At 46.7% G+C, this 26,185-nt stretch overlaps 1 protein-coding gene across 1 annotated transcript in view; it reads left to right on the top strand.

Moving 5' to 3' along the window:
* Positions 1-26,185, top strand: part of MIPEP (mitochondrial intermediate peptidase) — a 574,688-nt gene that overhangs the window by 405,381 nt on the left and 143,122 nt on the right. The window contains exon 16 of the mRNA XM_078657099.1: positions 24,700-24,819. Within this exon, the coding sequence (XP_078513225.1) occupies positions 24,700-24,819 (120 nt within the window). The remainder of the gene's footprint in view (positions 1-24,699; positions 24,820-26,185) is intronic.

Raw genomic sequence — 26,185 nt, 5'->3', positions numbered from 1 at the left:
ATCTTTGAGACACTTCACAAGAAACATTTGTCTCGCCCTCTACTACCGCTTGTGCCAGGCTTGGTAGAGCCAGCGTTGGAGCTGTTCCTTACGCCTGCAGTGACGAGAGCTGCTCCATCCCGTCTGCTGAAGAAGTATAGGGCTCCGGATTCCGGCCCGGCTTTTCTAAGGACTGACCCTGTTCCGGACTCCGTTATAGTGATGGCAGCCAGAAAACAACATTCTACCTCTCCGTCTTCTACCGTGCCTCCGGATAAGGAGAGCCGATGGATCGACTCTAATGGCAGGAAGGCCTGTGGGACGGCGGCTACGGCCATGAAGACCGCTAGCGATACGGCCCTGCTGGGACGGTATGATCGTTCCCTGTGGGAATCTCTCCAGCAGTTCACGGAACACCTGCCACCTGCCTAGAAATCCTGAAGGAAGGGATGCTGGTTTCGAACCAGGTTATCAGCGCGGCAGCGGATGGTTCTCTGTTGGCGGCCCATGGTTACTGTCATGGGATCAACCAGCGACGCCATGCTTGGCTCAGGCTCACATCACTCAAGCCGGAGGCCCAGCAGCGAATGGCTAATCTGCCCTTCTCGGGGGAGACCCTGTTTGGAAAACATGCGAATGATGAGATGGCCCGCATGAAGGCGGAGGCCGAGACTCTGATGGCTGTGGGCTTGGAGAAGCCCAAAGAAAAGAATGCCTACCGCCCGTTCCAGAGACGGTTCGGGGCGCAGGGCCGAGGGCGAGGACAGGCTTCGGGACAGCAGCAGCAACAACAGCAGCAGTTCCGGAGGCCCTTCCAGAAACGCCAGAAGGGTAGAGGAGGTCAGCAGTCCTCTACAGCGAACAAGGGCGCGGCCGGGTCTCGACCCTGAGCTGTTACTTCCCCTACATCCGTTACCCGCTCCGGTGGGGGGAAGCGTTCAATTTTTTCTGGCAGAGTGGAGAAAAATTACTCCGGACAAGTGGGTGCTGAATATTGTTTGCAATGGATACAGTCTTAGGTTCACCAGCCCGCCTCCATTGATTCCTCCGGTCAGCTCGCAGTTTCAGCTGCGCGAGCTCCAGGCGGAGGCCGATATCCTGTTAAGGAAAAGGGCGATAGAAGACGTACCTCTGTCTCAAAGAGGAAGAGGTCTGTACTCCCGGTTCTTCCTGGTCCGCAAAAAGGACAAGAACGAGTTCAGGCCCATTCTGTATTTGCGACAGGCAAACAAGTGGATTCGCAGAGAGAAGTTTCGCATGCTGTCGTTGCATCAGATTTATCCTCAGCTGCAACAGGAAGACTGGCTGTGTGCCATAGACCTACAGGATGCATACTTCCATGTGCCCATTGCACACAAACACAGGAAGTTCCTGCGATTCCAAGTCGGCGCCAATCATTATCAGTACACAGTACTGCCATTCGGACTGAAGTCTGCGCCCAGGACATTCTCGAAGTGCATGGCAGTGGTAGCTGCACACCTAAGGAAGAACAAGGTGTTTGTCTACCCGTACCTGGATGATTGGTTGATCAAGGCTTCCTCCTTCTCGGAAGCTCAAGCGCACTTCCGGAAGACGTGCGTTCTCTTAAACAAGCTGGGGTTGCACATCAACATGTCCAAGTCTGTCCCGACTCCGGTCCAGTGCATACAGTACTTGGGAGCCTCCATCAATACTCTGTCAGCAAGCGTGTCTCCTTCGGAGGAGAGACGATTATCACTCCTTCGGAAGGCTCAGGCTCTTATGACCGCTCCATCTACAACAGTGAGGACGGTGTCTTCTCTACTGGGGTCGATGGCCTCTTGTATCTTCCTCACGCCACACGCACGGCTGCACATGAGACCATTGCAGGAGTGCTTGGAGGATCAGTGGGATCAGAGGAAAGGATCTTGGGACGACAAGATACGACTGTCTCTGCATGCTCTTCAGTCTCTGAAGTGGTGGTGTTCAGCTGAGAATCTCCTGAGAGGGGTTCCCTTCCACGAGGACATTCCCACGTAGACTATTGTGACGGATGCGTCTTTTCACGGCTGGGGGGCGCACTCCGGAGACTTACAGATTCAAGGGACGTGGTCCCAGATGGAGTCCACGTATCACATCAATTTCCTGGAACTCAGAGCTGTTCACTTGGCACTGAAGGCCTTTCTTCCGTCCTTCCGGACCAACTCTTTGCTTGTTCAGACAGACAATACGACCACGATGTATTACCTCAACAAGCAGGGGGGGGTCAAGATCGGCACTCTGTCGCAGGAGGCGCAGGCGATCTGGCACTGGCTTCTGGCCAGGGGTCTGACGATAACGGCCACCCATCTACCAGGTGTGCAGAATGTTCAGGCAGAAGCACTGAGCAGACTGATTTCAGGAAAACCACGAATGGGTCATAAACAACGAAGTACTAGGAGAAGTCTTCACAAGGTGGGGGACTCCAGATGTAGATCTGTTCGCCACCGCCGAAAACAGCAAATGCCGAGACTTCGCCTCCAGGTACTACCAACCAGGGACGCTGGGGAATGCGCTATGGATCAACTGGTCGAACAGCTTTCTGTACGCTTTTCCACCCATTCCCCTGATTCCGGCGGTGCTCATCAAACTGTCCCAGTCCAGGGCGTGGATGATCCGGATTGCCCCAGAATGGTCCAGACAGTGGTGGTTCACGGACCTGCTTCACCGGTCGCTCCTTCCTCACATACGGCTGCCGTGCAGGCCGGACCTTCTCACGAAGTTCGGGGGGCGGATGTTACACCCCAACCTCTCGTCTTTGAGTTTGGCGGCATGGCACCTGAGATAGTGCAATATGGCCATCTGAATCTCCCAGAAGATTGCATGGACATACTGAAGGAGGCTAAGCGACCTTCCACTAGGACTTCTTATGCTTACAAGTGGAAGAGGTTTTGCATCTGGTGCAAGTCCAAGAACTATGACCCGACGACATGTAAGGAAGATGTCATCCTTCCATATCTTCTTCATCCATTAAGGCGCATCTGGCTGCATTGACTGCCTACAGGAAATGCCCTTCACACACTTCCTTCTTTCAGATCCCTGTGATCAAAGATTTTTTGGAAGGCTTGAAGAAAGTGTGCCCTCCTGTCCGGCTTCCTTCGCCTTCATGGGAATTGAATGTGGTGCTGTCCAGATTGATGAAGGAGCCTTTTGAACCTATTCATAAGGCTTCGTTGCAGCACCTGTCCTGGAAGGCGGCGTTCCTCGTGGCCATTACATCGGCCCGCAGGGTGAGTGAAATTCAGGCGTTGTGTTGCCAAGAACCTTATACTGTATTTCATGCTGCTAAGGTTGTTACGCGTACTTACCCTAAGTTTCTTCCTAAAGTTATATCTGACTTTCATGTTAACCTGACCATAACTTTGCCTACGTTTTTTCAGAATCCTTCCTCTCCAGCGGATAGGTCCCTGCATTCCCCGGATGTTAGGAGGGTGTTGAAATTTTATCTGGATAAGTTCAAGTTCAAGTTCAGGAATTTGTATAGCGCACTACTCACCCAGAGGGTCTCAAGGCGCTTGAGGGAGGGTGGGTTACTTATCGAAAAGCCAGGTTTTTAGCTGCTTTCTGAAGGAGAGGTGGTTCTGAGTAAGGCGAAGGTGAGTGGGGAGAGAATTCCAGGTTTTGGCTGCTAAGTAGGAGAAGGATCTTCCTCCCATGGTGGATCTGTGGATGCGCGGAATTGCGGCGAGGGCTTGACTGGATGATCGTAGTTGGCGGGTGGGTGTGTAGAAGGACAGTCGTGTGTTGAGGCATTCGGGTCCTAGGTCGTGGAGGACCTTGTGTGCGTGGGTGAGGAGACGGAACGTTATTCTCTTGTTGACGGGGAGCCAGTGGAGGTCTTTCAGGTGACCGGAAATTTGAGCTTGACGGGGGATGTCCAGTATGAGTCTGGCTGAGGCGTTTTGGATGCGCTGGAGTTTTTTCTGTAGTTTGGCTGTGGTTCCGGCGTAAAGGGTGTTTCCGTAGTCCAGTCTGCTAGTGACTAGTGCATGGGTGACCGTCTTTCTTGTTTCGGTGGGGATCCAACAGAAGATTTTTTTGAGCATGCATAGGATGTTGAAGCATGAAGATGAAACGGCGTTGACTTGTCTGGTCATCGAGAGGGAGGAGTCCAGGATGAAGCCCAGGTTACGTGCGTGATCTGTAGGAATGGGTGCTGTACCCAGGGCCGGTGGCCACCAAGAGTCGTCCCAGGCAGAGGGGGATGATCCTAAGATGAGGACTTCTGTTGTCCGAGTTTAGTTTTGAACGGCTGTTCTTCATCCACTCGGCTACTTCTTTCATCCCTTCGTGTAGGTTGTTTTTGGCGGTGTTTGGGTTTTTGGTGAGGGAGAGGATCAGCTGGGTGTCGTCTGCGTAGGAGATGATGTTGAGGTTGTGTTGTCTTGCGATGGATGCGAGGGGACTCATGTAAACGTTGAAGAGGGTGGGACTGAGTGATGATCCTTGTGGTACGCCGCAGATGACCTCGGTGGCCTCCGATTTGAATGGGGGGAGGCGGACTCTCTGGGTTCTTCCGGCGCGGAACGAGATGATCCAGTCCAAAGCTTTTCCTTGTATTCCGACGTTGCTGAGGCGTTGTGTGAGGGTGCTATGACAGACTGTGTCGAAGGCGGCGGAGAGGTCAAGTAGGATTAGGGCGACTGTTTCTCCGTTGTCCAATAGTGTTCGGATGTCGTCTGTAGCAGCGATGAGGGCGGTTTCGGTGCTGTGTTTGGCTCGGAAGCCGGACTGTGAGGGGTCGAGGGAGTTGTTGGATTCAAGGAAGGCGGCGAGCTGACTATTGACGGCTTTCTCAATGACTTTAGCAGGGAAAGGGAGGAGTGAGATGGGGCGGTAGTTCTTAAGTTCAGAGGGGTCTGCTGTGGGTTTTTTCAGAAGGGCGCTGACTTCGGCATGTTTCCAGCTTTCCGGGAAGGGAGCGGAGTTGAAGGAACAGTTGATGACTTCGCGGAGATGGGGTGCGATGATGGATTCCGCTTTGTTGAAGATGTGGTGGGGACATGGGTCGGTTGGTGAACCTGAGTGGATGGAGTTCATCAGGCAGATGGTGTCTTCAGTAGTGATTGGGCTCCAGGCGCAAAGGTTGTGAGAGTGCTGTTTTGGTACGGGGGTGGGTGGAGTGGACTGTTCTTCGGACTGGTTTTCAAAGCTGTTATGTATGTCGGCGATTTTGTTGTGGAAGAAAGATGATAAAGAGTCGCAGAGGTCTTGGGAGGGAGTGATGTCGTTGGTGCCTGCGGTGGGGTTGGTAAATTCTTTGACGATGTTGAATAGTGCCTTGCTGTTGTGGGCGTTGTTGTCGAGTCGATCCTTGAATGCTGATTTCTTGGTGGATCGGATCAATTGATGGTGTTTGCGTGAGGCGTCTTTGAAAGTGGTCAGGTTGTCAGTGGTTGGATTTTTTCTCCAGGTTTTCTCGAAGGTACGACATAACTTCTTGGATTTCTTAAGGTCATCGTTGAACCTTTTTTTTGCCTTGTTTGGTCTGGTGGTTTTTCAAGGGTGCTAATTCGTCAGCGCTGTGGGTGATCCATTGTGTGAGTTTGGTGGCAGCTTGGTTTGGGTCCGATGATATGGCAGGAGGGTTTTGGTTAAGCGATGTGAAGAGTTGGTTGGTGGTAATTTTGTTCCAGTTTCTTCGAGGAATAGGTTGTGGGGGGTTGTTGTGGGTCATGGTCTTTTTGTAGCTGAAGTGTACGCAGCTATGGTCCGTCCAATGGAGAGCTGTGGTGTGATCGAAGGAGATGTGTTTGCTGGAGGTGAAGATAGGGTCGAGCGTGTGTCCGGCTAGGTGGGTGGGGGTGTCAACAAGTTGTTTGAGTCCGAGGTTGGTCAGGTTGTCTAAGAGGGTGTTGTTGTTGCTGTCATTTATCTTTTCCATGTTGAAGTTGAGGTCTCCCAGTAGAATGTAGTTATCGGATGTGAGGGCATGTGGGCTGATGAAGTCAGTGATGTCTTCGTTGAATTGTATGCGGGTTCCTGGTGGTCTGTAGATGAGGGTGCCTCTAAGTGTGGTCCTGGGGTCAGGGTGGATCTGGAAGTGAAGGTGTTCGGCGGTCGCGAGGTTATCGTCGGAGCTGGTCGTGATTCGGATGATGTTCTTATGGACGATGGCGATGCCTCCTCCTGTTTGTTTGATGCGGTCCTTTCGGATGATCTTGTAGCCGTCCGGGATGGCTATGGCGATGTCGGGCGCTGAGGAGGCGTTCATCCAGGTTTCTGTAAGGAAGGCGACGTCCGGTGATGTAGTGTCGAGTAGGTCGTAGAGTTCAGTGGCGTGTCTGTGGACCGAGCGGGTGTTCAGCAGGATGCACTTCAGGTGGTTAGTGTCGGAGCTGTGTTTGGAGGAAGTGGATTTGGTGTGGGTCCTGATGCAGTAGAACTTGCAGGAGTGGCAGGTGAAGGGTCCATGGGTGTGTCCTGGGGCGGCTACGCAGCAGTGAGGTGTGCGTCCTGGGTTATGGGCAAAGAGGGTAGCAGCGTCATACGTTATGCGGGTGGGGTGGGTTTTGCGAGGACCAAGGGGTCTGGCGCTGGGCGCGGTCCAGGCGCGGACGGGCGTAGACGGGCTTACCTTTGGCACATGGGGCGCGACCGCTGCGCGTGAACGCTGCGCGCGAAGGCATCTGTCATATGTGGATAGTGGGAGGGGAGAGGGAGGAGCAGCTGGGAAGCGGGATCGTGGTGGAGGGGACGGGCTCCGAGGCACAACAACAACAAAATGGCTGCAAAAGCAAAACTGGAACAGGTTGGGGCACAGACAGGGTTACGCTGTGGGCAGGGGCACTGGCACAATCAGGCTACACACTCTGAAGGCAAAGCGGACTAATACCACAATGACTAAAATTATTACAGAGGCAATGCGATTTAAATGAAGCTGATCAAAGCGAGTGGTACAATGGCAGATGCAACTAGAGAGGCAATGCGAGCAGCGCAGGCACCAGATCGAATTCAATGCAGCCGAGCAAGCCAGCAGTACAATGCAATGCGATTTAAATGAGTCACAACAAAGCGAGCAGCACAAGATTTAAATGAAGCTGATCAAAGCGAGTGGTACAAAGGCAGATGCAACTATAGAGGCAATGCGAGCAGCGCAGGCACCAGATCGAATTCAATGCAGCAGAGCAAGCCAGCAGTACAATGCAGCAGTACAACGATACCCAGGAGAGACCAGGGGTCGTGGGGAGCGTCCGCTTCCGATGGGATCAGGGCGGACACCGTAGGTCTGACCAATTGTTTATTAATTATGGATCAGTCAGGACGGGTCTTGCTACCTCTAAACAGTCCATCTCTAGGTGGATTGTGTCCTGTATACAGCTGTGTTACCAAATAGCTAATAAGACCTTAGGGGGTAAACCTAAGGCTCATTCCACCAGGGGCAAAGCTGCCACGACTGCTTTGCTCCGTAATGTTCCCATTGCAGAAATCTGCATGGCGGCCACTTGGAAGTAGGTCCATACCTTTGCTAAGCATTACTGCCTGGACACTGATGCCAGGGCAGACGCTCAGGTTGGGCAAATCTGTTCGCACAGTAGTGGTGTTATTTTGTCTTTTCTCCACCGCGCTTTGGTGTGGGGATGGGCTTGCCATTCTATTCACTAGATTATGACTATACACAGAGATCCCCTACTACAGAAGGAGTAGTTTCTGTCCTGTAACTCCAGTTCTGTAGTAGGGGTATCTCTGTTATAGTCATAAGCGCCCGCCCTCCTCCCCGGTGGAGAGAGAGATATTCATGTAAGGAATGCTACAGGTCTAGCGTGTTACGCCTTCAAAAAGAACTGAAAGTAAAAGGGACCTGCAGTGCATTCTGGGATACTGTGAAGTTCTGGAAGGTTCTCTTAAAGGCACAGTATCCTGTTTTGAGCCACATAATGGCAGCCTATGGGGCTTGTCTGTCCAGGTCTTTCTCTCTATCATTCCAGAGGGTTTTTGCTGTTAAAGCAAGGGAAATCTGGATAGGCTTTGCTGTTTGTGGATTTTTGGTGGAATTTCTAGTTGAAGTACTGGACAGTGTAGCCTGTGGATATAGGCTGCATTATCTGTCTTTAAATTCTCTCTTAAGTGTCTGTGCAGTTCTGCATGTGCAGTTCTGCATTTTTCGACACCTTAAGAGATTATTTTTGATTGCTCCGGGGTCCACGCACATGGGCGGGACTATTCACTAGATTATGACTATAACAGAGATACCCCTACTACAGAACTGGAGTTACAGGACAGAAACTACTCCTTCTCCCCATATTAAGCACAACAAGCAGACATACCTGACTTTAACCCCGTAGAGGCAAAAGTTTTTATGGGTGAGAGGGGAGACCATAAAATAGCCAAAATCTACTGCATACTCCTTAACAATACACCTACAACTCTACACAAAACTGGAGCTGTGTGGCCGCAGGACCTGGGTTCCCTGAATGAGGATGATTGGGTGGAGGAATTGGAGTCCCCGCGCAGTGTGGCGATTGCGGCTCGCCTGCGACTCATCCAATTAAAATATTTACTTTGGGCCTACTACACCAGACACAGACTGTGGCGCGCCTGCTTGATCACATCCCCACACTGCTTGCGATGTGAGGCAGCGGAAGGTACCTTTCTACATACGGTGGGGCAGTGTGCAACACTGTTGCGGTTTTGGAGAGGGGTGACCACATGTTTGTCAGAGGTTCTGGGGTGGGATATCCCACTTTCTCCACAACTGGTTATGTTCCACATCACTGAGAGTCTGGGCGGTAGCAGATACAAACGTCACCTGTTATTCCTTGGCCTCACTTTGGCAAAGAGAGATATCTCCAGGTTGTGGAAGAATTAATCCCTGCCGTCAGTGGCAGTGTGGAAGAAGGGCCTAACTTTACCATGGGCCTGGTAATTCCTGTCTTTAAGGCGAGGGGTTTTTCACCAGAAACATTTTAAAGTTTGGAATAGGTGGGCGGAATACAGAGGGCTGTATTTAGAACCTGCTACCTCCATTTCTAATATTGAAGAGCAGTTGAGATGACTGTACTGAGCTAGGACTCAAACGCTACAGATATTTGCTCTTTTTATGAGTGGCTTGGACCCAGGTATATATATGATTTATTTGTTTCTTCTGCAGATATAGTGTGCCACTATTGTTGGTTTTTATAAAAAGTTATTCAGCAATATGTTTATTCTATAAAAGATGCTACAGTATCACACTACCTGTGAAAATGTTTACGTATCACTGGTGTCTCTCGAGGCACCAGACTTGTACTGGCTGTCAACAATAAAATTGCGTTATGAAGTGCTATTTTACTACAGGTATTATGGATTTTTGTTGTTTTGGTCTTGTTGATTTTAGATACAGATACTTTATTTTTCTAAAATGGTGTGTCCACTTGTGGTGTTTTCACTATATTATTGTGTGCTTTGAGAACAAATACTTTTCACATTGCCTTTGGGATAAACCTGTCTGCTTGTGCTAAGCTACCAAGGGGGTGAGCAGGGGTTATCTAGAGTGTATCCCCCCTTACCCTGACTCGAAGCAAGGGTCCCTATTTGGACAAAGGTGCATACCTCTGCTGACTAGGGACTCAGAGTTCTAACAGAGACCAAGGCCCGGTGTCCTCCCCACTGGTAGCCCCATAAGGGCACAACTCTGCTCCGCCTCTCTAAAAGGGGCTTAAGATCCTGAGCAATCCTGGAGTTCAAGGGGGATCTGGGGCAGTCGCGAAGATAGGAATCCATGACAACTGGATCGCCCCATTCGCTGGAACAGAGACTTTGATAAATTGCTCAAAATGACTCCTGTTTATCCTGCTCCCTGATGGCCTATGTGGAAGTCGCCACCTGCAGTTAAAAAATTTAGGAACAGGACTATTGCATTTATAGCCTGTAGACCAAAACGGTGCCCACTTGTGGCCCATCTCATAATATTTTTGCTTAAGTGTCAATTGGGACGATTTCGCCTTGCTAGCCCAATGTGCCCACAGCTGGCCTCTCAGCACTGCCAGCTGCCATGTAGCACGCACTGTGGGGTGTTGTTTGTCTGAGTGCTCCAAAGAGCAGATTGCTTCAGTGAGCTTGGCGGGACATATGGGGGGAGTGTCCAGAATGGCACTGAGCACAAATTATTCAGTTATTGCCTCCTTAATAAAGGCGGTATCTACCAGGTCATGCAAGAGCTGGGGGTGCAAGTGCGGGTGGGGGGTGCAAGTGTCTGCGGCAGCGATACGTGAAAGCCTCATGTAGAGTCGATGAGAGTTCCACATGGGCATGGTTTAAGATAAAAATGTCTGAAATTTTAGGCGACTTAATGCCGCTTAGGAAGGAGTAACTCACACCCGGATGGAAGTATCGCCATGCGTCGCCAATCCAGCGTCTGCAAGCTTCCATCATAGCTGTCCAGACATGGCACCCATGCCCTGAAAGTGTGACGAGTTACTGTATAATTTAGGGGCCCAGACTAGATTAAAGTCCCCTCCCACTTTGAGGTCCCCTCTAGCTGAGCCCAGTTGGTCTTTGAGTACCCCACGGAGGAATATGGCTTGTGCTTGATGTGGGGCATACAAGTTGTAGACGGTCTAGACAGATTTCCTCCTCTCAACTGTCAGGGTTAAGAATGCCCTCCTGGGTCCCTGGAAGCCTTCAGCAGCTTGGAGTAGAAACCTTTCTTAAAGAGGATAGCAACCTCTGCTGTGTTAGAATCGGCGTTAGCCCAGTGTTGGCTATCGGGGCTGGGCTATGCGGTGACGGTCTTCTCTAAGCAAGTACATGTCCCGTAGAAAAATAATATCAGAGACCTGCTGGAGGAGCTAGTGCCAAATTTGTTTCCGTTTGCTAGAGATATTGAGCCCTCAGAGGTTTAGGGGCAAAAGCTTGACATTGGTCAGGGACCTCATGGACTACAGGAGGTTGGTGGTGAGGCCTAAAAGCAGTGCAAGCCCATACGGATCCCAGCTGCAGAGTAACAGGGTGACCACCCTTCCCCACAATCCCAAGAGGTGCACAGCTAGTAGGAGGAAGAAAGAAAGGAGTGAACTAGGGTAAAACTGCAGGCCAACTGGGCAATACGTAATTAAATTCTCCATCAGTAGACGAGTACCAAAATCCATCTGTCCCCATAGAGGTGTAATCCTCGACGGAGCAGAGTCCGGAAGAGGTGGTGACTGGGACAGTGACTCAACTGCCAAAACCTGTAGAACAGGGAGTAGTGGTGTATGATAACAGCTGGTACTAACCGTGAATAAGATAGTGTACCAAGAGTACAAAAGCATCCGACTCTTGAGTATATGGACCCTTCAATGATAAAGGGAGCAAGATTAACAGGCTGCAACATCCCTTAGTGCAGTGTTTGTACAGCTGAGGGGATTCTGGCATGCGGCCTATGTTGTCTTTGGAGGCCTATGAGTGTTCCTTTTTCATGTTGTGCATATGCAAGAGGATGTCTTCTTTGGCGGCACGTAGGGCCTTCACTTTGGAGTTGCCAACTGGAACGCAGCTTCGGGCCATTTACCAGACAAGACTCAAACCATCTGGCCTCTCAGTTGAGGGGTGGGGGCGAGAGTTTCCGGACGGGTAACCCGTCAGGCAAACCCAGCAGACATTTGGACTTAACCAGCAATCTTACTAGTCTTACTGCCATTCCAGTGAAAAAGAAGTCCAAAAGCGTGGGCCCATTAATACTTGAGCACCCGGTCGCGCAGCTTCTCCGTTACTGGCTTGAAGTCCCTCCTCTTCTTGAGTGTCAGTGGAGAGAGGTCCTGTAAGATCTGCACGGTATGGCCATGGAAAACACTGTCGGCTTTCCCTCGCATGGTTTTCAGCATTGGTCTTGGAAGAAGTGGACCCTGATGAAACCCATGATGTCTTCCCTCACTGCTCCCCAGGAACCCACCCGAATGCAGATATTGTTACTGCAGCTGCAATTCTCAAGGTCTTCCTGCTTGGCCTGCAGTTTGATATGCTGCTCTTCCAGAGTGACCATGTGGTGCCAAAATATCTGCTGCTCCTCCGCTCGCAAGTGCATTGTTTGTTCCAGATCGTCCACTCCCGCACCTATAGAGGTGATATATTTATGAAGGTCCTGAATGCAGCTTTTAAAAATCCGATTTGAGAGAGCCAATTTCCAGCCAGATGTTGTTGAGAAATTTCTCCTTATAGTCTTGCTTGATGGGGAGAGTAGCAGGAATTCCAGGGGACTGTAAGTAGGACTCCCCCTTGCCACCTGGATCCACGGCGGATGTTTGGGTTCAGAGGAAGGCAACGGAACTTTCCCTGGTAATTTTTCCTCTGGCCACAGCAAGGAGGACACGGAAGCTAGCCGTGCACTCAGCGCTGGAAGTGGGTAGGCCACTTCCGACCACTCAGATGCTGTAGATCAAAGTAAGACCCCCGGAGACCTCAGTCGCAGTTAAGAGAGGGGGGGGACCTAAGCATGAATGAGCTCGAAAGGATAGCAGCCTGAGTCACCGGCCGTGGGTAGGCAGGGGAAACGCCATCAAATGGGGACCCTCCAGCAGGTTCAATCAGTCTCTCTGCAGGGCCTCCCTAGGGAACTTGGCCAGGATTTGGGGCGGGATTCCCCTGGTCACCAGGCACACACCTCACTGCAGCAGCTTCAGCACACTGTCACTGCCAGACTGGATGGCCTGTGCTTAAAATGTTGTACATTGTCCCGCACCTCTCCTTTGCGGCCCCTACCGGGTGGGTCGTTACCTCACTGAATGGGACTGCCAGGTTTTAGTTCAGGCTCGCAGCTCGTCAGCACTGGGGCCTCCCTCAAGGCCAGCCACGACCACTGAGGAGAAGGTGGTACAGAAGCAAAAGGGCGCCTAGGATTCCAAATCCACTTCTCAAACCCTTCGGCGCTGTGTGCCTCATCAGTTTGAGGGCCCCTTCCCTGAACCCCTGTGGCCGTTGCTTGCTCTTGGCTCCCCCAGGATACAGCTGTTGATGGTTAAGGGGCCACACCGGGCCCAGTGATGACTCTTCTTCGTGACAGCTGCCAGAGCCACGGGCCTGGGCCAAGACTGGTAAAGTTGCTAGCTTCTGCACTTGTGCTGTCACTCGGTAAAAGGGTAGTGCCAGCTGAGCCCCGGCGAGCACCAACGCCCGAGACCCCTTCTCACCCCAGCAAAGCAGCAGCTGCCGGAAAACGGCCTTAACAACGCAGCCGTACGCGGACATGCTGTTTTTCCTGCAAGCTGAGCAATGCTTATCTTAACCACGCATATGAAGAGAAAATACCTTCCTGCTTCTCGCTTAGCCTGACTACTCCGTAGGAATTAACCGCAATCCTACATGCTCGCTTACATGCTTTCAGAAGTATGTTAAAAAACAGAACCTTCACGGGCGACAAGCAGCGCTCTACAAATCCACCTTACATTACATTATGATCATGCGTACGGTAATGTGAAGCCTACGTTAGCATGATTCAAGTGAAGTGATGAATAGATAATGTGTTGAGATTTACAAAAATAACTTTGTAGATAATCATTCTCGAAGTACAGGAATGGCTTTGCAATCAGCCAGCTATTATTATGTGCTGGGTTTGTTTCCTTGAGTCTTGTGAGGAGCATGTGTTGTGGCAACTCGATTTGGGACTCATGTTTAATTGGTGCATCTGGTTTTATATATGCATGTTATTTGCCCATTTGTTTTTGGAAATAGTACCAGTGGGTGGGTTATGGGTTGTTTAAAGGGTTTCTTTCTCCCGTTCTCCTATTTCCCTTGGTTTTCTTTTCTCCCTTTACTTTCTCCTTACCCACAGACTACCCCCTTTTATGGCAGATGTCACAATCATAAGCTTCAAACCCCTAATCAATGATAACTGGCTCACACGTCACTCTATATCTGCCACGACACATCTTCACCTGTCATGACATCGAGACTACTTAATAAGACTGCCCTACAACAGCTGCAGTATTACCTATGATCACAGCAGCACAAGATGATCACCATACCACACATGCCTGAATGCTCACAAGCACCACAGACTTCTACTCCCATCATATAACCTAATTCCACACTCTTCATGGGCGAGAGCAGATCTCACTCCCTTAACCAAAAAACATGACTTACAATCCACTTAAAGTACTCTAAATCAACGCAAAAGGTATCAATCACCCGGTAAAGTGCAGGAAAATCTTAGACTACTGCTCCAAACTTAAGGGGATATATTCATTTTGCAACAAACAAAATTGGATCACATTGAATGCAACTCCTTATGTTATCAAGGGTGTAAAAAATACTTTTATTTGATCTGTTAAAATCATAAAAAGAGTGGAAACATACCACCCTAATGAAAACGTCACAAAACTGGTACAGATAAAAATGACATTAAAACATTTTTAGTTATCGTAACCCTCGTATGGAATGGAACCAAAGAGCAGCGGATTATCATAACAGCAACCGAAAACATGTCCATGGTTTCTGGTGAAATTAAAATGTTGATGCCATCAAGGGCTACATAGCCTTGTTGCCTCCCCTGTCACTAAGAAGAACAAGCATTGGCATAGTCAATAGGTCTCGCCTTTGGGACATTATAAGTGTTTAGTCATGCAACAGTTAATGTTGTTGCAGTAAGGATATTGTGCTGCATAACTAAATACTTATAAGGTCCCAAAGGCTAGACCTATTGGCTATGCCAATACTTGTTTTCAATCTGAATGAATGAGTGTAGGAGTCCAGTGCAGTGGTCTGCCTGATGTTCTGTAGAGGAATGGTGATTAGTAGCATCTGCATTCAGTGCATTCTTGGTCTGAAGTGAACACATAGCAATCAAAAGGCTACCTCTAAAGAATGTTGCTTTTATTTACTTTCAGTAAAAAAAGGGACGAATATCTGGACCATCTCTCAGCCGCAGCAAGTAATATGTGAGCCTGTAGCTCAGACATCAAGCATAACAGGCTAAAATTGTATATCGGATAATTAAATATTGATTATTTAACAGCTTTATACAGTGACGAACATCGTAAGGTATGAGAGCGCTTAAAGAACTGCAGTGAGACAACGGTCATGTGGATAACACACTAACGCAAATTAGATGGTAATGGATCAGTCATAGAGCTGATAATAGCTACAACATAGCGAGCTAGGGAGAAGGAGGAAGACAGCAATGAGAACTTGAAAGAATAGCAAAATGGGAGATAATGCTGAAGAGGACGAAGAAAGAGGAGTGTGATAGAAGAGGATGAGAATAAATTGAGGACTAGAGAGCAGAGCAACAAGATAGAGGGAATGAATGGCAAGTAGAGGGAGAGAGGGAAGGAGGTGAGCTAGAACAGAACAACGAGAGGGTAGGATGGTGGCTGGGGGAAACGAGAGAGTGGAAAAGGAAATTAAAGGAGAGTGAGTTGGGGACTAAACCTGAAGCATAGCGGGGTGCAAGGACATATTAGTGCAAGCTGTTGAAAAGAGGAGGAGGAGGCAGTGCTGTAACGCATATGTATGGTGGGGGGCCTGCGCCTCCCATATCTCATGGATATTTATAGCCATTAATGGGTGTTGAGCCTCCTGCGCCACCGGGTCTATGTTATGTCCCTGGGAGGGATAGGAGTAGTAGAATTGGAGGGGAGTAAGAGCATAGGAGAAAGTGAAAAGTGGGACGGGGAGAGAGAACGGAGAGGACGCGGGGTGATGAGTAAGTGGGAAGTTGGGAAAGAAGGCAAGGAATATTTAGAGGTAGAAGGGAGGGAGCGTGCCCAGAGGAGGAAAAGGTTGGTAGAGGAGGAGAGTGAGAGCCAAGGACCGAGAACAAACAGCTGGAGAGAAAACAGAGGGAAAGAGCGGGAAGTAGCTAAAGGATGAGAAAGTTGTGGTGGAAGGGAGGTTAGAACGGGAGTAGGGGAGAAAAAGGGGAATCATAAAGAGTGTAAAAAAAGAGACAACTATAGAATGGCTGAAAAACGAAATGGAAGGAAAGAAGAGCCATGTGGGAGAGGAAGTGGAAAGCAAACAATTGTTTACAGAAGCAGGAGGACTACAAACAGGCAGTGAGCTATCGAATTGCAAAAGCGGTCACCAAGCCCGGGAGTGGTGCGCGCGCACGCTCTCTAAAAGGAATTTTAAACAATCATTGGCCGTGCGCCGTGAAAGTAATCGTGAGCGATGAAAGCCTCTGCGAGAGTACGAGTGAAAAGTCAGATGGCTCTTGATCGCGCGTGCTCGCGTGTGTAACCGCAAGCTCCATGCCATGGCAGCATTTTTAAAAGCGCACTTACTAAAAGTCTCGCCAGAGCAGCGTATGCACTGCCTCAGGTGAGATCTCAAAATGGGGTCATCACCCCAATAATGAAAAAAGCTCACTTAGAAGTTGTGGAAAAACACCCACGATAATGATGGCATATGGCTAATCGCCAAAGTTAAAAACAACCATAGCTCTCTCTACATAATTAACATATACGTCCCGACAGCTGATGATCCCGAATTCTGGGTGACTTTAAATAAACAACTCTGTGAAATACCAAACTACTCTAATATTCTCCTAGCAGGAGACTTTAACCTCCCATGGGATGTTATATTGGATAGGAATTTTGCTTACACGTACATACCAAACAAATCACACAAACAAATGTGGAACCTATGTAAAAAAAAACATTGCCTTAATGACATCTGGCACCTTCATGATCTGACCGGAAGTGAACTCAACTTTTTTTTACACGCTTACACAACAGGCTCTAAAGAATTGACTACATATTGACAAATAACATGCTTACACCAACTACCTCCACCCCATCGATCGAACCAATACTAATCTTGGACCACACCTGGATATCGGTAGATTTAAAATTAGGCTACAACCCCCCCCCCCCCCCCCCCCCCATGCCCACAGACACACAGGCATTCCCAATAGAGATTTAACGGTGAGGCTGTTAAATATTAACCACTTATATGCTCTGTTTCTAATTTCTTCCATGAAAACGACTCCAAAGAAATCTTTAGGAATACCTTATGGAATGCTATGAAAGCTACCATCAGGGGTGACATCATTAGCATTATGTCTAACATAAATAAGTGAACCAACAAACAAATCAAAGACATAGAGCAATTATACGACCAGAAAAAGAATTCTCAGATAATAAACAGAAACTCTTACAACAACTTAAAAGTTTAATGTTTGAATACAACAAACTGTTAAACAGCAAGGCGCACATCTGGGTGCAGCGCAACAAAATGAACACTCTACTAAAGCTCGCAAAGCACTAGCCAACTAATTAAAATTCAAACAGAGACAAGACAGAAACTACCATCATAAATCCCCTAGAAGTAGTTAAGGTCTTCAGAGAATTTAACCACTACCTTTAAAACCCCAACCATTCCACACCATTAGCCGAGTGCGAGAAATACTTAAAACCATCCAATTACCAGCTCTCTCCAACACTGAACCTCATCTCCCTAAACCAACCCCTCTCCCACTTTAGGACGCTGGCTCTCTATATCATGCACTAAAATGAAGTACTCTGTGTAGAGAGTCCATAGAGAACAAGATTGGTTTACAGAGGCAAAAGTAGATAATACTAATGCTCTATTTGTGGTAGGGTGGGCGAGCAGTTAGGCTTATCAGAGGGTAGTGCTAAGCATTTGTTGTACTCACAGTGGCAATAAGTGAAACACACACTCAAAAATAAATCCCAGACCTGTTTATAAAAAGAACACCGGTTTTTATGTAATTTTTCAGACCAAGAACTTCGTTTTACACCAAGTACTTTTAAAGATAGGAATTTTTCAAGTTTGCAAAATAAATCACTTTTGTGCACAATTATGCACTGTTGAAGTCTCTGTGAAAATAAAAGAAAAATGAATATAAAAACACACATTTAGATTTCAAGGTTCACCTTTGGGATTGAGGTAAGTAGCCCAATGTTCCATCAGCGAATTCTCAGGCGTGTCCTGGAGCAGGATGCCGAGGTCGTTGGTAGCTGGTGCACTACAAAGAAGGGGTTCACTTGAAAACACACTACACAAGGGGACTTAAATATAAGTCAAAGGGGTCCCACTCGAGGGAGCAGGTCGCAAGGGCCTAAGGAGCATAGTTGTATAATTGTTACCAAGGCTGGTTGGGCCATTTGCAGAGCAGATACGTCAGCCGGGCGGCATGCATCAAGATGTCCCCACGGTCAAGAGCAGGCAGCTTGGAGAGGCGTTTCCGCGACTGCTGGGCTACTCACAAAGCGGTCTCTGGGGTCTTGATGGGTTGTTGCTTCCTAGGCAGTTGGAGTCTGGATTGGACTCTTTGTCTCGGAGAGAGGGTCTGGTACCCCGGATATTATTGTGACACCGCTCCTGCAGATCCTGGTGTCTCCACACCTGGAGGGGAGACAGATTTGATCCCCTGGAGCTGGTCTACTGGTTTCAGTGCTGCGTCGGTGTCGTTGGAGAGCAGCAAGTCGGTAAAACCGGATTCTGTGGTTCGGTGTCTGTGCCTGCATGTGAGCGGTACCTCCACTCCAAGGGAGTTCTTTGGCAATTTTTAGAAGGCTGGAGGAGCTCTGGGGTTCTTGGATGCCTCACTGTTGCAGGAAAAGTCAGCACACCACAATTGTTGAGTCCTTAAGGCATCTGGTACGGTTTGGCTCCAGATTTCAGTGGGCTTCAGTCCTCGGGTCAGCAGCTTTTCTTTGTCCTTTTCTTTTCCTTGCGCATCAAATCTAAGTTCAGGGTCCAGGGATGCCACCTAAATACTACATTTAGGGGCATTATATCCTTCGATTCTGTCTCATCCACAACAATCCTCATAGGAACAGATACGGCCCACGGTATTTGTGCCTTAATATTTATTCAGTGCATAGTCGCCATAGCGCGTTTCGGCTCGGAGCGAGCCTTGCTCACATGATGATGTAAAGGGATACTAGCATACTTATAACTCATTGTTGATAGAGTAATCGATATACGTGTGTGTGTGTGTGTGTGTGTGTGTGTATGGAGATATATATATATATATATATATATATATATATATATTTTTTTTTTTTTTTTTTTTTTTTTTTTTATACTAAATACCCACATTGAGTATGAAGGATACTTAAAAACTACAGTGCATCATAAACGAGACATTAATAAAATCATCCCAGCCAAACTAACAAGTGATAATATGTAGAAATAAATGATTTGTGCCACTTTTTGGCTACACAATCTGTTTGGGATGGAGTATTACCATTTTAACAAAGAACTAGGAACAAGTTAAAATATGGCGGAGCTAGGTTCCATGAGACCCCGCCTCCATGAGTAATATGGAGACAATCACACGCAGTGACTCCACGGTCCCATGACTGGTACTGACCTGGAAACAGAACCCTGTTTTAAAGAGAGCCAGAAGGGCAGAGAAATGCCGGCACAGAGAGAAGAGAGGTTCTATTTGGCGACGATCGATCCTTGACGCAGTGAGTACTTAAACTGAGGGGAATGGATCATTTGTTATTTAAAAATATAAACCTCTACCTAATTATATAAGTGGAGAACGCAACGAAGAATACATAGCGATATTAGGAAATGAGGTGAAACCGAGTGTAGAAGAAAGTATAAATTAAGAAACATACCAGGTGTACAAGAGGAGCACAGTCTTATGTAGTGTGACCTAGGCATGAATTCAGAGCACCCGGTTTACACCACATGGCACTACTTATTTGAGAATAACCCTTACAACTAAAATTTGTCATATTTCATTCCCTAGAGTGTGTCAGTAGGACGACGTCCCACTCTCTCCTTGATATCCGGAGCGAATAGATGAAAATTGGGTAAGGGACACGACCGCTCAATATGAGGCATCTGTTTTTGCACAATAACATGGGTGTTGGATACAGGAGTTTATAAATTATTATGAGGTGCGACCATGCCACCTGGTTTGAGATGCATTTTTGGGTCTGATATAATAATTATGAAAATCAAAACAGCGACACAACGGAGCAAAATACACATAGCGGGAAAACCAATGATATAGGTAACATATAAGTGGCATGGTGTTGAGGAATTACTCACATGTACAGAAACTATTGCTGTTTTTATTTTTTATCTTACATTTTCATTTCTTTTTGTAATAGGAATTTCCTGAGGTGTAATTATAACAGAACAGTTAAGTATACAGAATGAATCCTCACCTAAGAAATAAATAGCAGGGAGGATAATACGGGATCTACATTCTGCGGAATGCAATAGACCCCTAGGGGGCTAGAAGTATAGGCAAGAAACATGTCGATGATATGAAGCAGAGAGGGTGACAGGGACGCTAATTCCATTTGTATACCCGCATATATATATCTATTTTTTTTAACCCTATCAGTAAGAACCCAAGAATAAAACAGTATAGAGGGTTCCCTACTAGATAGTTTTAACCTTAAATACTGCCTCTGCATAATTTGATCCCTAGAGTTTTTTCAAAAAATATTTTTGAGCTCCACCCTGTATGTTGGCCTGCAGCAGGGTGTAGAAGCTGCCCTATGATGAAGCATGCCACTATCTAGTGGGTGAGGGCAGTATTAAAAATCCTGAGGGTTCTCTCAGAAAATAGACTACTAAATAATCATTGGATTGTAAGGCCTACCCTTCTTTATGTGTGTGGTTAGACATTTTTGAGGGAGGACTAAGAAAGGTTTGTTTCCTCTCGTTCCTTTTAAGAGTGTGGTTAAAGGTTTGCTGATTTCACACTACCGTGGGAGCTTTGATATCTATAACTTCCTCAAACTAAAAGTCGTAATAAGTAAGATCCCCACCCCACACAACTCCAACCTGATTCCCCCTCTCTATATAAACTATATGAAATACTCCACGCTGCCTTGACAATCTATAAAACCTGGAATTCTTCCAACACCAGCAAAAGAATCCCTCCCGAAATTGAAATTAAATGCTCCGAACCTACTCCTAGCTTCTCAATCTCTGCCCTAGATAATACGTCATGGAAAAAACATGGACATAAACCCTGAAAAACGTAATATTCCCTACTCTCTCACAATGTAAGTCCTGGATACTACATTGAGCATACTGCATACCTGAAAAAGTACCAAAATTAGGGCTTATAAACTCGTAAGACGTGTGCTGGAACAGCCAAAACTCCCCAGGCACCATCTCACACGTTTTTCCAATGTCGAAAGCCACTGTTTCTGGAACGAAATCCAGAAAACCATTCAACTTTGAGATATCCCTAAATTTCTACCCAGTTACCTTAGGCCCTGGCCCCATGCTTGCATCATGAAACTAAATCAATCAGACATGTGTCTCATAGATCTGCTTCTAACATTAGGAATAAAAACATTTTATGCGAAACAAAATCATATCAAAGCCTCTCACCTGCAGACAAAATAATTTCTAACAAATACTACAACTCTCAGACTTCCCAGAAATTGTGGAATAAACTAGATTCATAGCAGTAGCGGCTGGTGTCAGAGGAGATTGGCGCGGCGGATGGGGTCGGAGGAAACAACAACTAAAACAAGCATTGGCATAGCCAATAGGTCTCGCTTTTGGGACCTTATAAGTGTTTAGCCATGCAACAGTTGATGTTGTTGCACCAAGGGTATTGCGCTGCATAGCTAAATACTTATAAGGTCCCAAAGGCGAGACCTATTGGCTATGCCAATGCTTGTTTTAATATTACAGCTTGTTGTTTTATTTTTAGCAGTTGTTGAATCACAAGTTAATTTCCCTGTAACTGACATGAACATCAAACGATTATATGAGTTATGTGCATGTTGTACTATTTTGGAAATCTTAAAAAACTCAATAAACAGATTCAAAAAGATTTTGAACCCCAAATCCTGCTGCTTTGAGTCTGTTGAGTGCGCTGTTCCAAGCTGTGCATGTCAGCCTCATGAGACGTTTGTGTTCCAATGCGTGCTGTCATGGTTGTGTGAATTTTTCTCTGTGCATGCTGGGAACTTCACACACGCTTAGTACAATGTGCAAGAGTAGAGTGCCCCGAAAATAGACAACCTTTCACAGTTTATTAGTGCAACAGAAGTTTATATACAGGAGCGCATTGAGGCAACTTTCAAGACTTTTAAGTCGCTTTGAGGTGTGTTTCCTCTGCTTGTTTCATTGTGAAAATTATTTGGCTTGTTAAATTATGGCTTCAAATCAGTTATTTAATCATTAACGCAGTCCATTTCTCCAGGTTCCTGGTAAACCACAGGTCAAATGGCAACAGTGATTTAGAGCATTTGAGAACTGTATTATCGCAATGGATGGAAAAGATATCTCACCTGAAAGAAAACAAGGACAAATACGTCTCACTCTCGGCGTAGCCCACGGGTTAACTGATGCTCGTAAACAAGTGGGGGGGGGGTGCGGCTGAGAGCACACACAGCGTTTCCCTTGCAGGAGAGAGAAGTGGCACCATCTGTTTGCAAAATAATTACAAACAGATGCCGGCAAAGCTCGCTCCCGCAAGGGAAACCTGCACGCGTTGCAATTGAAAGCAATGCAAAGCGTGCACGTTTTTGGGCAAAAAAGCTGATCGATTCCAAGAGGTCCCCTCCTATGCAGCGCATGCGCGCTGCATAGGCGAGACCTAAAAAGGGGGGAAAGAAATAACTTTCCTGCAGCCCGCCTCTTCGCCGGTCTTCTGCTCCTAGTGTGGTTCCACCACAGGCACAGGCTCCCAGACTCACCTGCGGCAAACCCTGAAGCTGCTCCGATGCATGAGAGCAGCTTCAGGATAGGCCTGAGCGTCTTCGATTTGTGCTCCCAGCAAGCCTGGGAGCCTGTGCTTTCTGTCTCCAACCCGGCAATGCAGCTCGAGTTGGAGGCAGCTTCAGTTCCCCTGATGGTTTAGCCAGCCTGAGACCGCTAACAAAATCGCAATGCTGATAGCAGTGCGCACCACCACTCACTGTCGGTGCCTGTCATCCTCGTGCCCCACACCGAAGACTCGGCTGGGAAACAAAGTAAAACAATAATAAATCCAAGTTTATTATCGTTTTCTTTTTCTTTTATGCTGCTGGCAGGGGGGGGTACTAGGGGGGGGGGGCAACACAGATTCATACCTGCAAAAAATCAGCCTCTTTGAAATATAACATTCCCTTGCCCCAAAGGAAGGTCTAAACCAACCCTTTGAATGCACCTAAATGTCTTAACACCAATACCTATTCTGACATTGTTGCCAGTTTTCCATCAGGGACATCTCTCATCCTCTGCTTGTTTCATTGTGAAAATTATTTGGCTTGTTAAATTATGGCTTCAAATCAGTTATTTAATCATTAATCCAGTCCATTTCTCCAGGTTCCTGGTAAACCACAGGTCAAATGGCAACAGTGATTTAGAGCATTTGAGAACTGTATTATCGCAATGGATGGAAAAGATATCTCACCTGAAAGAAAACAAGGACAAATACGTCTCACTCTCGGCGTAGCCCACGGGTTAACTGATGCTCGTTAAACAAGTGGGGGGGTGCGGCTCAGAGCACACACAGCGTTTCCCTTGCAGGAGAGAGAAGTGGCACCATCTGTTTGCAAAATAATTACAAACAGATGCCGGCAAAGCTCGCTCCCGCAAGGGAAACGTGCACGCGTTGCAATTGAAAGCAATGCAAAGCGTGCACGTTTTTGGGCAAAAAAGCTGATCGATTCCAAGAGGTCCCCTCCTATGCAGCGCATGCGCGCTGCATAGGCGAGACCTAAAAAGGGGAGAAAGAAATAACTTTCCTGCAACCCGCCACTTCGCCGGTCTTCTGCTCCTAGTGTGGTTCCACCACAGGCACAGGCTCCCAGACTCACCTGCGGCAAACCCTGAAGCTGCTCTGATGCATGAGAGCAGCTTCAGGATTGGCCTGAGCGTCTTCGATTTGTGCTCCCAGCGAGCCTGGGAGCCTGTGCTTTCTGTCTCCAACCCGGCAATGCAGCTCGAGTTGGAGGCAGCTTCAGTTCCCCTGATGGTTTAGCCAGCCTGAGACCGCTGACAAAATCGCAATGCTGATAGCAGTGCGCACCACTCACTGTCGGTGCCTGTCATCCTCGTGCCCCACACCGAAGACTCGGCTGGGAAACAAAGTAAAACGATAATAAATCCAAGTTTATTATCGTTTTCTTTTTCTTTTATGCTGCTGGCAGGGGGGATGGGGGGGGCAACACAGATTCATACCTGCAAAAAAATCAGCCTCTTTGAAATATAACATTCCCTTGCCCCAAAGGAAGATCTAAACCAACCCTTTGAATGCACCTAAATGTCTTAACACCAATACCTATTCTGACATTGTTGCCAGTTTTCCATCAGGGACATCTCTCTTCAACCCCCCCTCCCCTCTTTTTTCCATCTCTATCTTGCTCCCTCTCCAATTCCCCCTAGGGCACCCTTTTCTTATCCCCTAACCCATACCATGTTCCCCTGGGAGTTTTCTTTACATTAATAATATCAATGAACATACGTATGTGATTTAGATATATGCCCATCTGATTTAGATATTTCCCCATCTGATATATACCCATCTGATTAGTTTGATTCATGATTGTATGTATACATCACAAGGACTATCTTTGTTGTGGCTGCCCAATACCCCTCACTACTCCAACTCTACAAACCCTTTGAAATGGAAATAGTACAGTTTGTTTTTTCAAATAAATCCAGTTAAATTGTGAAAACTGATTCTTTTTTATATTTTTGTTGAGTATTGTACAATTGAGCTGTCAAAATGTAGTCATACTATAAGTCTTGTAACTGCATACTTGGCTATACAGTACCGTTTTGAGTTTGTACTTGCTTCTACACCTTATCCTTTTTTGTTTACCACATGCTTAGATCTTTGTGTTTGAAATCAAGCTAAATTTCTCTTTTTATGTTCAGGTTTTTTATTCCGTTTTGGATCAAATCTACCATGGGAAACATCCTTTAAAGAAATCTACTACAGACATTTTGAAGGAAACGCAAGAGGCATTCTACGGTCTGCCGTATGTGCCTAACACTGTAAGTATATAAAATACATGTGTGTCCCTTGACAAAAAAGCTATTTATATTTTATGACATTAGACTGTGTCAAATATGTTAATGAAACAAAGGATTTGACCGCATTAGTAACAATTGAACCACTTTATCTGCGGTCTTTCTTTACCTGCTCTGAGTGAAGATCCTGTTTTGTCTCCTGTTTTCAAGTGATTATGACTACTTTTTTTGTCTTTTGACGTTTTGCCTGTGATTACTATAAAGGTCCTTTGTTCTAGATGCTACCTTCCATTTCAAATGTATGTATTGGGTATTATGCTATCTGTTCCTTTACTTATTTGAATCCCTGTCGAAGCCTCCTCTAGTGTTCTAAGTCCATACATATTGTGAACTTTAAGTCAAATCAAATCAAAAAGAACTTTATTCGGTTTTCGTTTTGAAAGCCATAAAAGTACACATACAAAGATTATTTTTAAAACAAAAAAATAGTCAATCATACTGTGTTAAAGTTGTACATCCATTTTAAAAATAGGACGAAACATTTGTTACAGTCCATTTTTGGGATCACTGTGAGTTTCATAAGTTCGTACGATGCCTCAGGCACACCTTTAAATATTGTGCCACGGATTTTGCTATTACACTGTTTTCCAAAAACTGCAGCGCCAAATATGCAGGACGACACCTTCGGATATTCATTATTTTTAAAATTGGTAAAATCCACCTTTTACGAAACGGGGTATAAAATTTACAGAAAAAAACTACGTGAATTGTGGACTGTGGGGAAGTAAGATCACAGGGGCATGGTATCGTGGTGCCTGACCAAACATTTTGGGAAGGAAATAAAACCATGATGTGAAAAAGGTTAAATCTGAAACGAGTGAGAAGGAGTTTTTCATATTGCGTCAAGTCATACTGCAGATACGGTTGAATTGATGGGGTAAGTTGTATCATTAGGCAGTGTTGGACTGATGGCTTTCTTATTTCGGACATAATTCGTAGTAGGGTTAGATGAAACAGACATAGCTTTTTTAAGTCCTTTTTTGATATGTCTGTTACTGATTGTGGTTCATCAAAAAACCTCAACAAACCAACGTCTGTGAGAAAAGTTTTTACATAAGATAACCATTTTATCTTCTTCATACAGTCTAGTTTCAGACAGTCCGTAATAATTTCTCTAGTAAGCTGGCATTCGTCCGTGGCCCATATTCTGCGCCACAGCATTATAGGTTGGATCTTGATAATATCTGAGATATGGTCCACTCCTAATTCTGCATGACTGCCAAAGGTAGTTGCACTTTTTGGAAGAGCTAAGAGAAATTTTAAAAAGGTGTTTTCGACTTTCTGGATTTGTTCGACGTTTGTTGTTCCCCAAATTCCTGCGCCGAAGATC

This window comes from Lissotriton helveticus, chromosome 8, assembly GCF_964261635.1.
Source record: "Lissotriton helveticus chromosome 8, aLisHel1.1, whole genome shotgun sequence".
NCBI lineage: Eukaryota > Metazoa > Chordata > Amphibia > Caudata > Salamandridae > Lissotriton > Lissotriton helveticus.
This window is presented reverse-complemented; position numbering and strand designations above follow the sequence as displayed.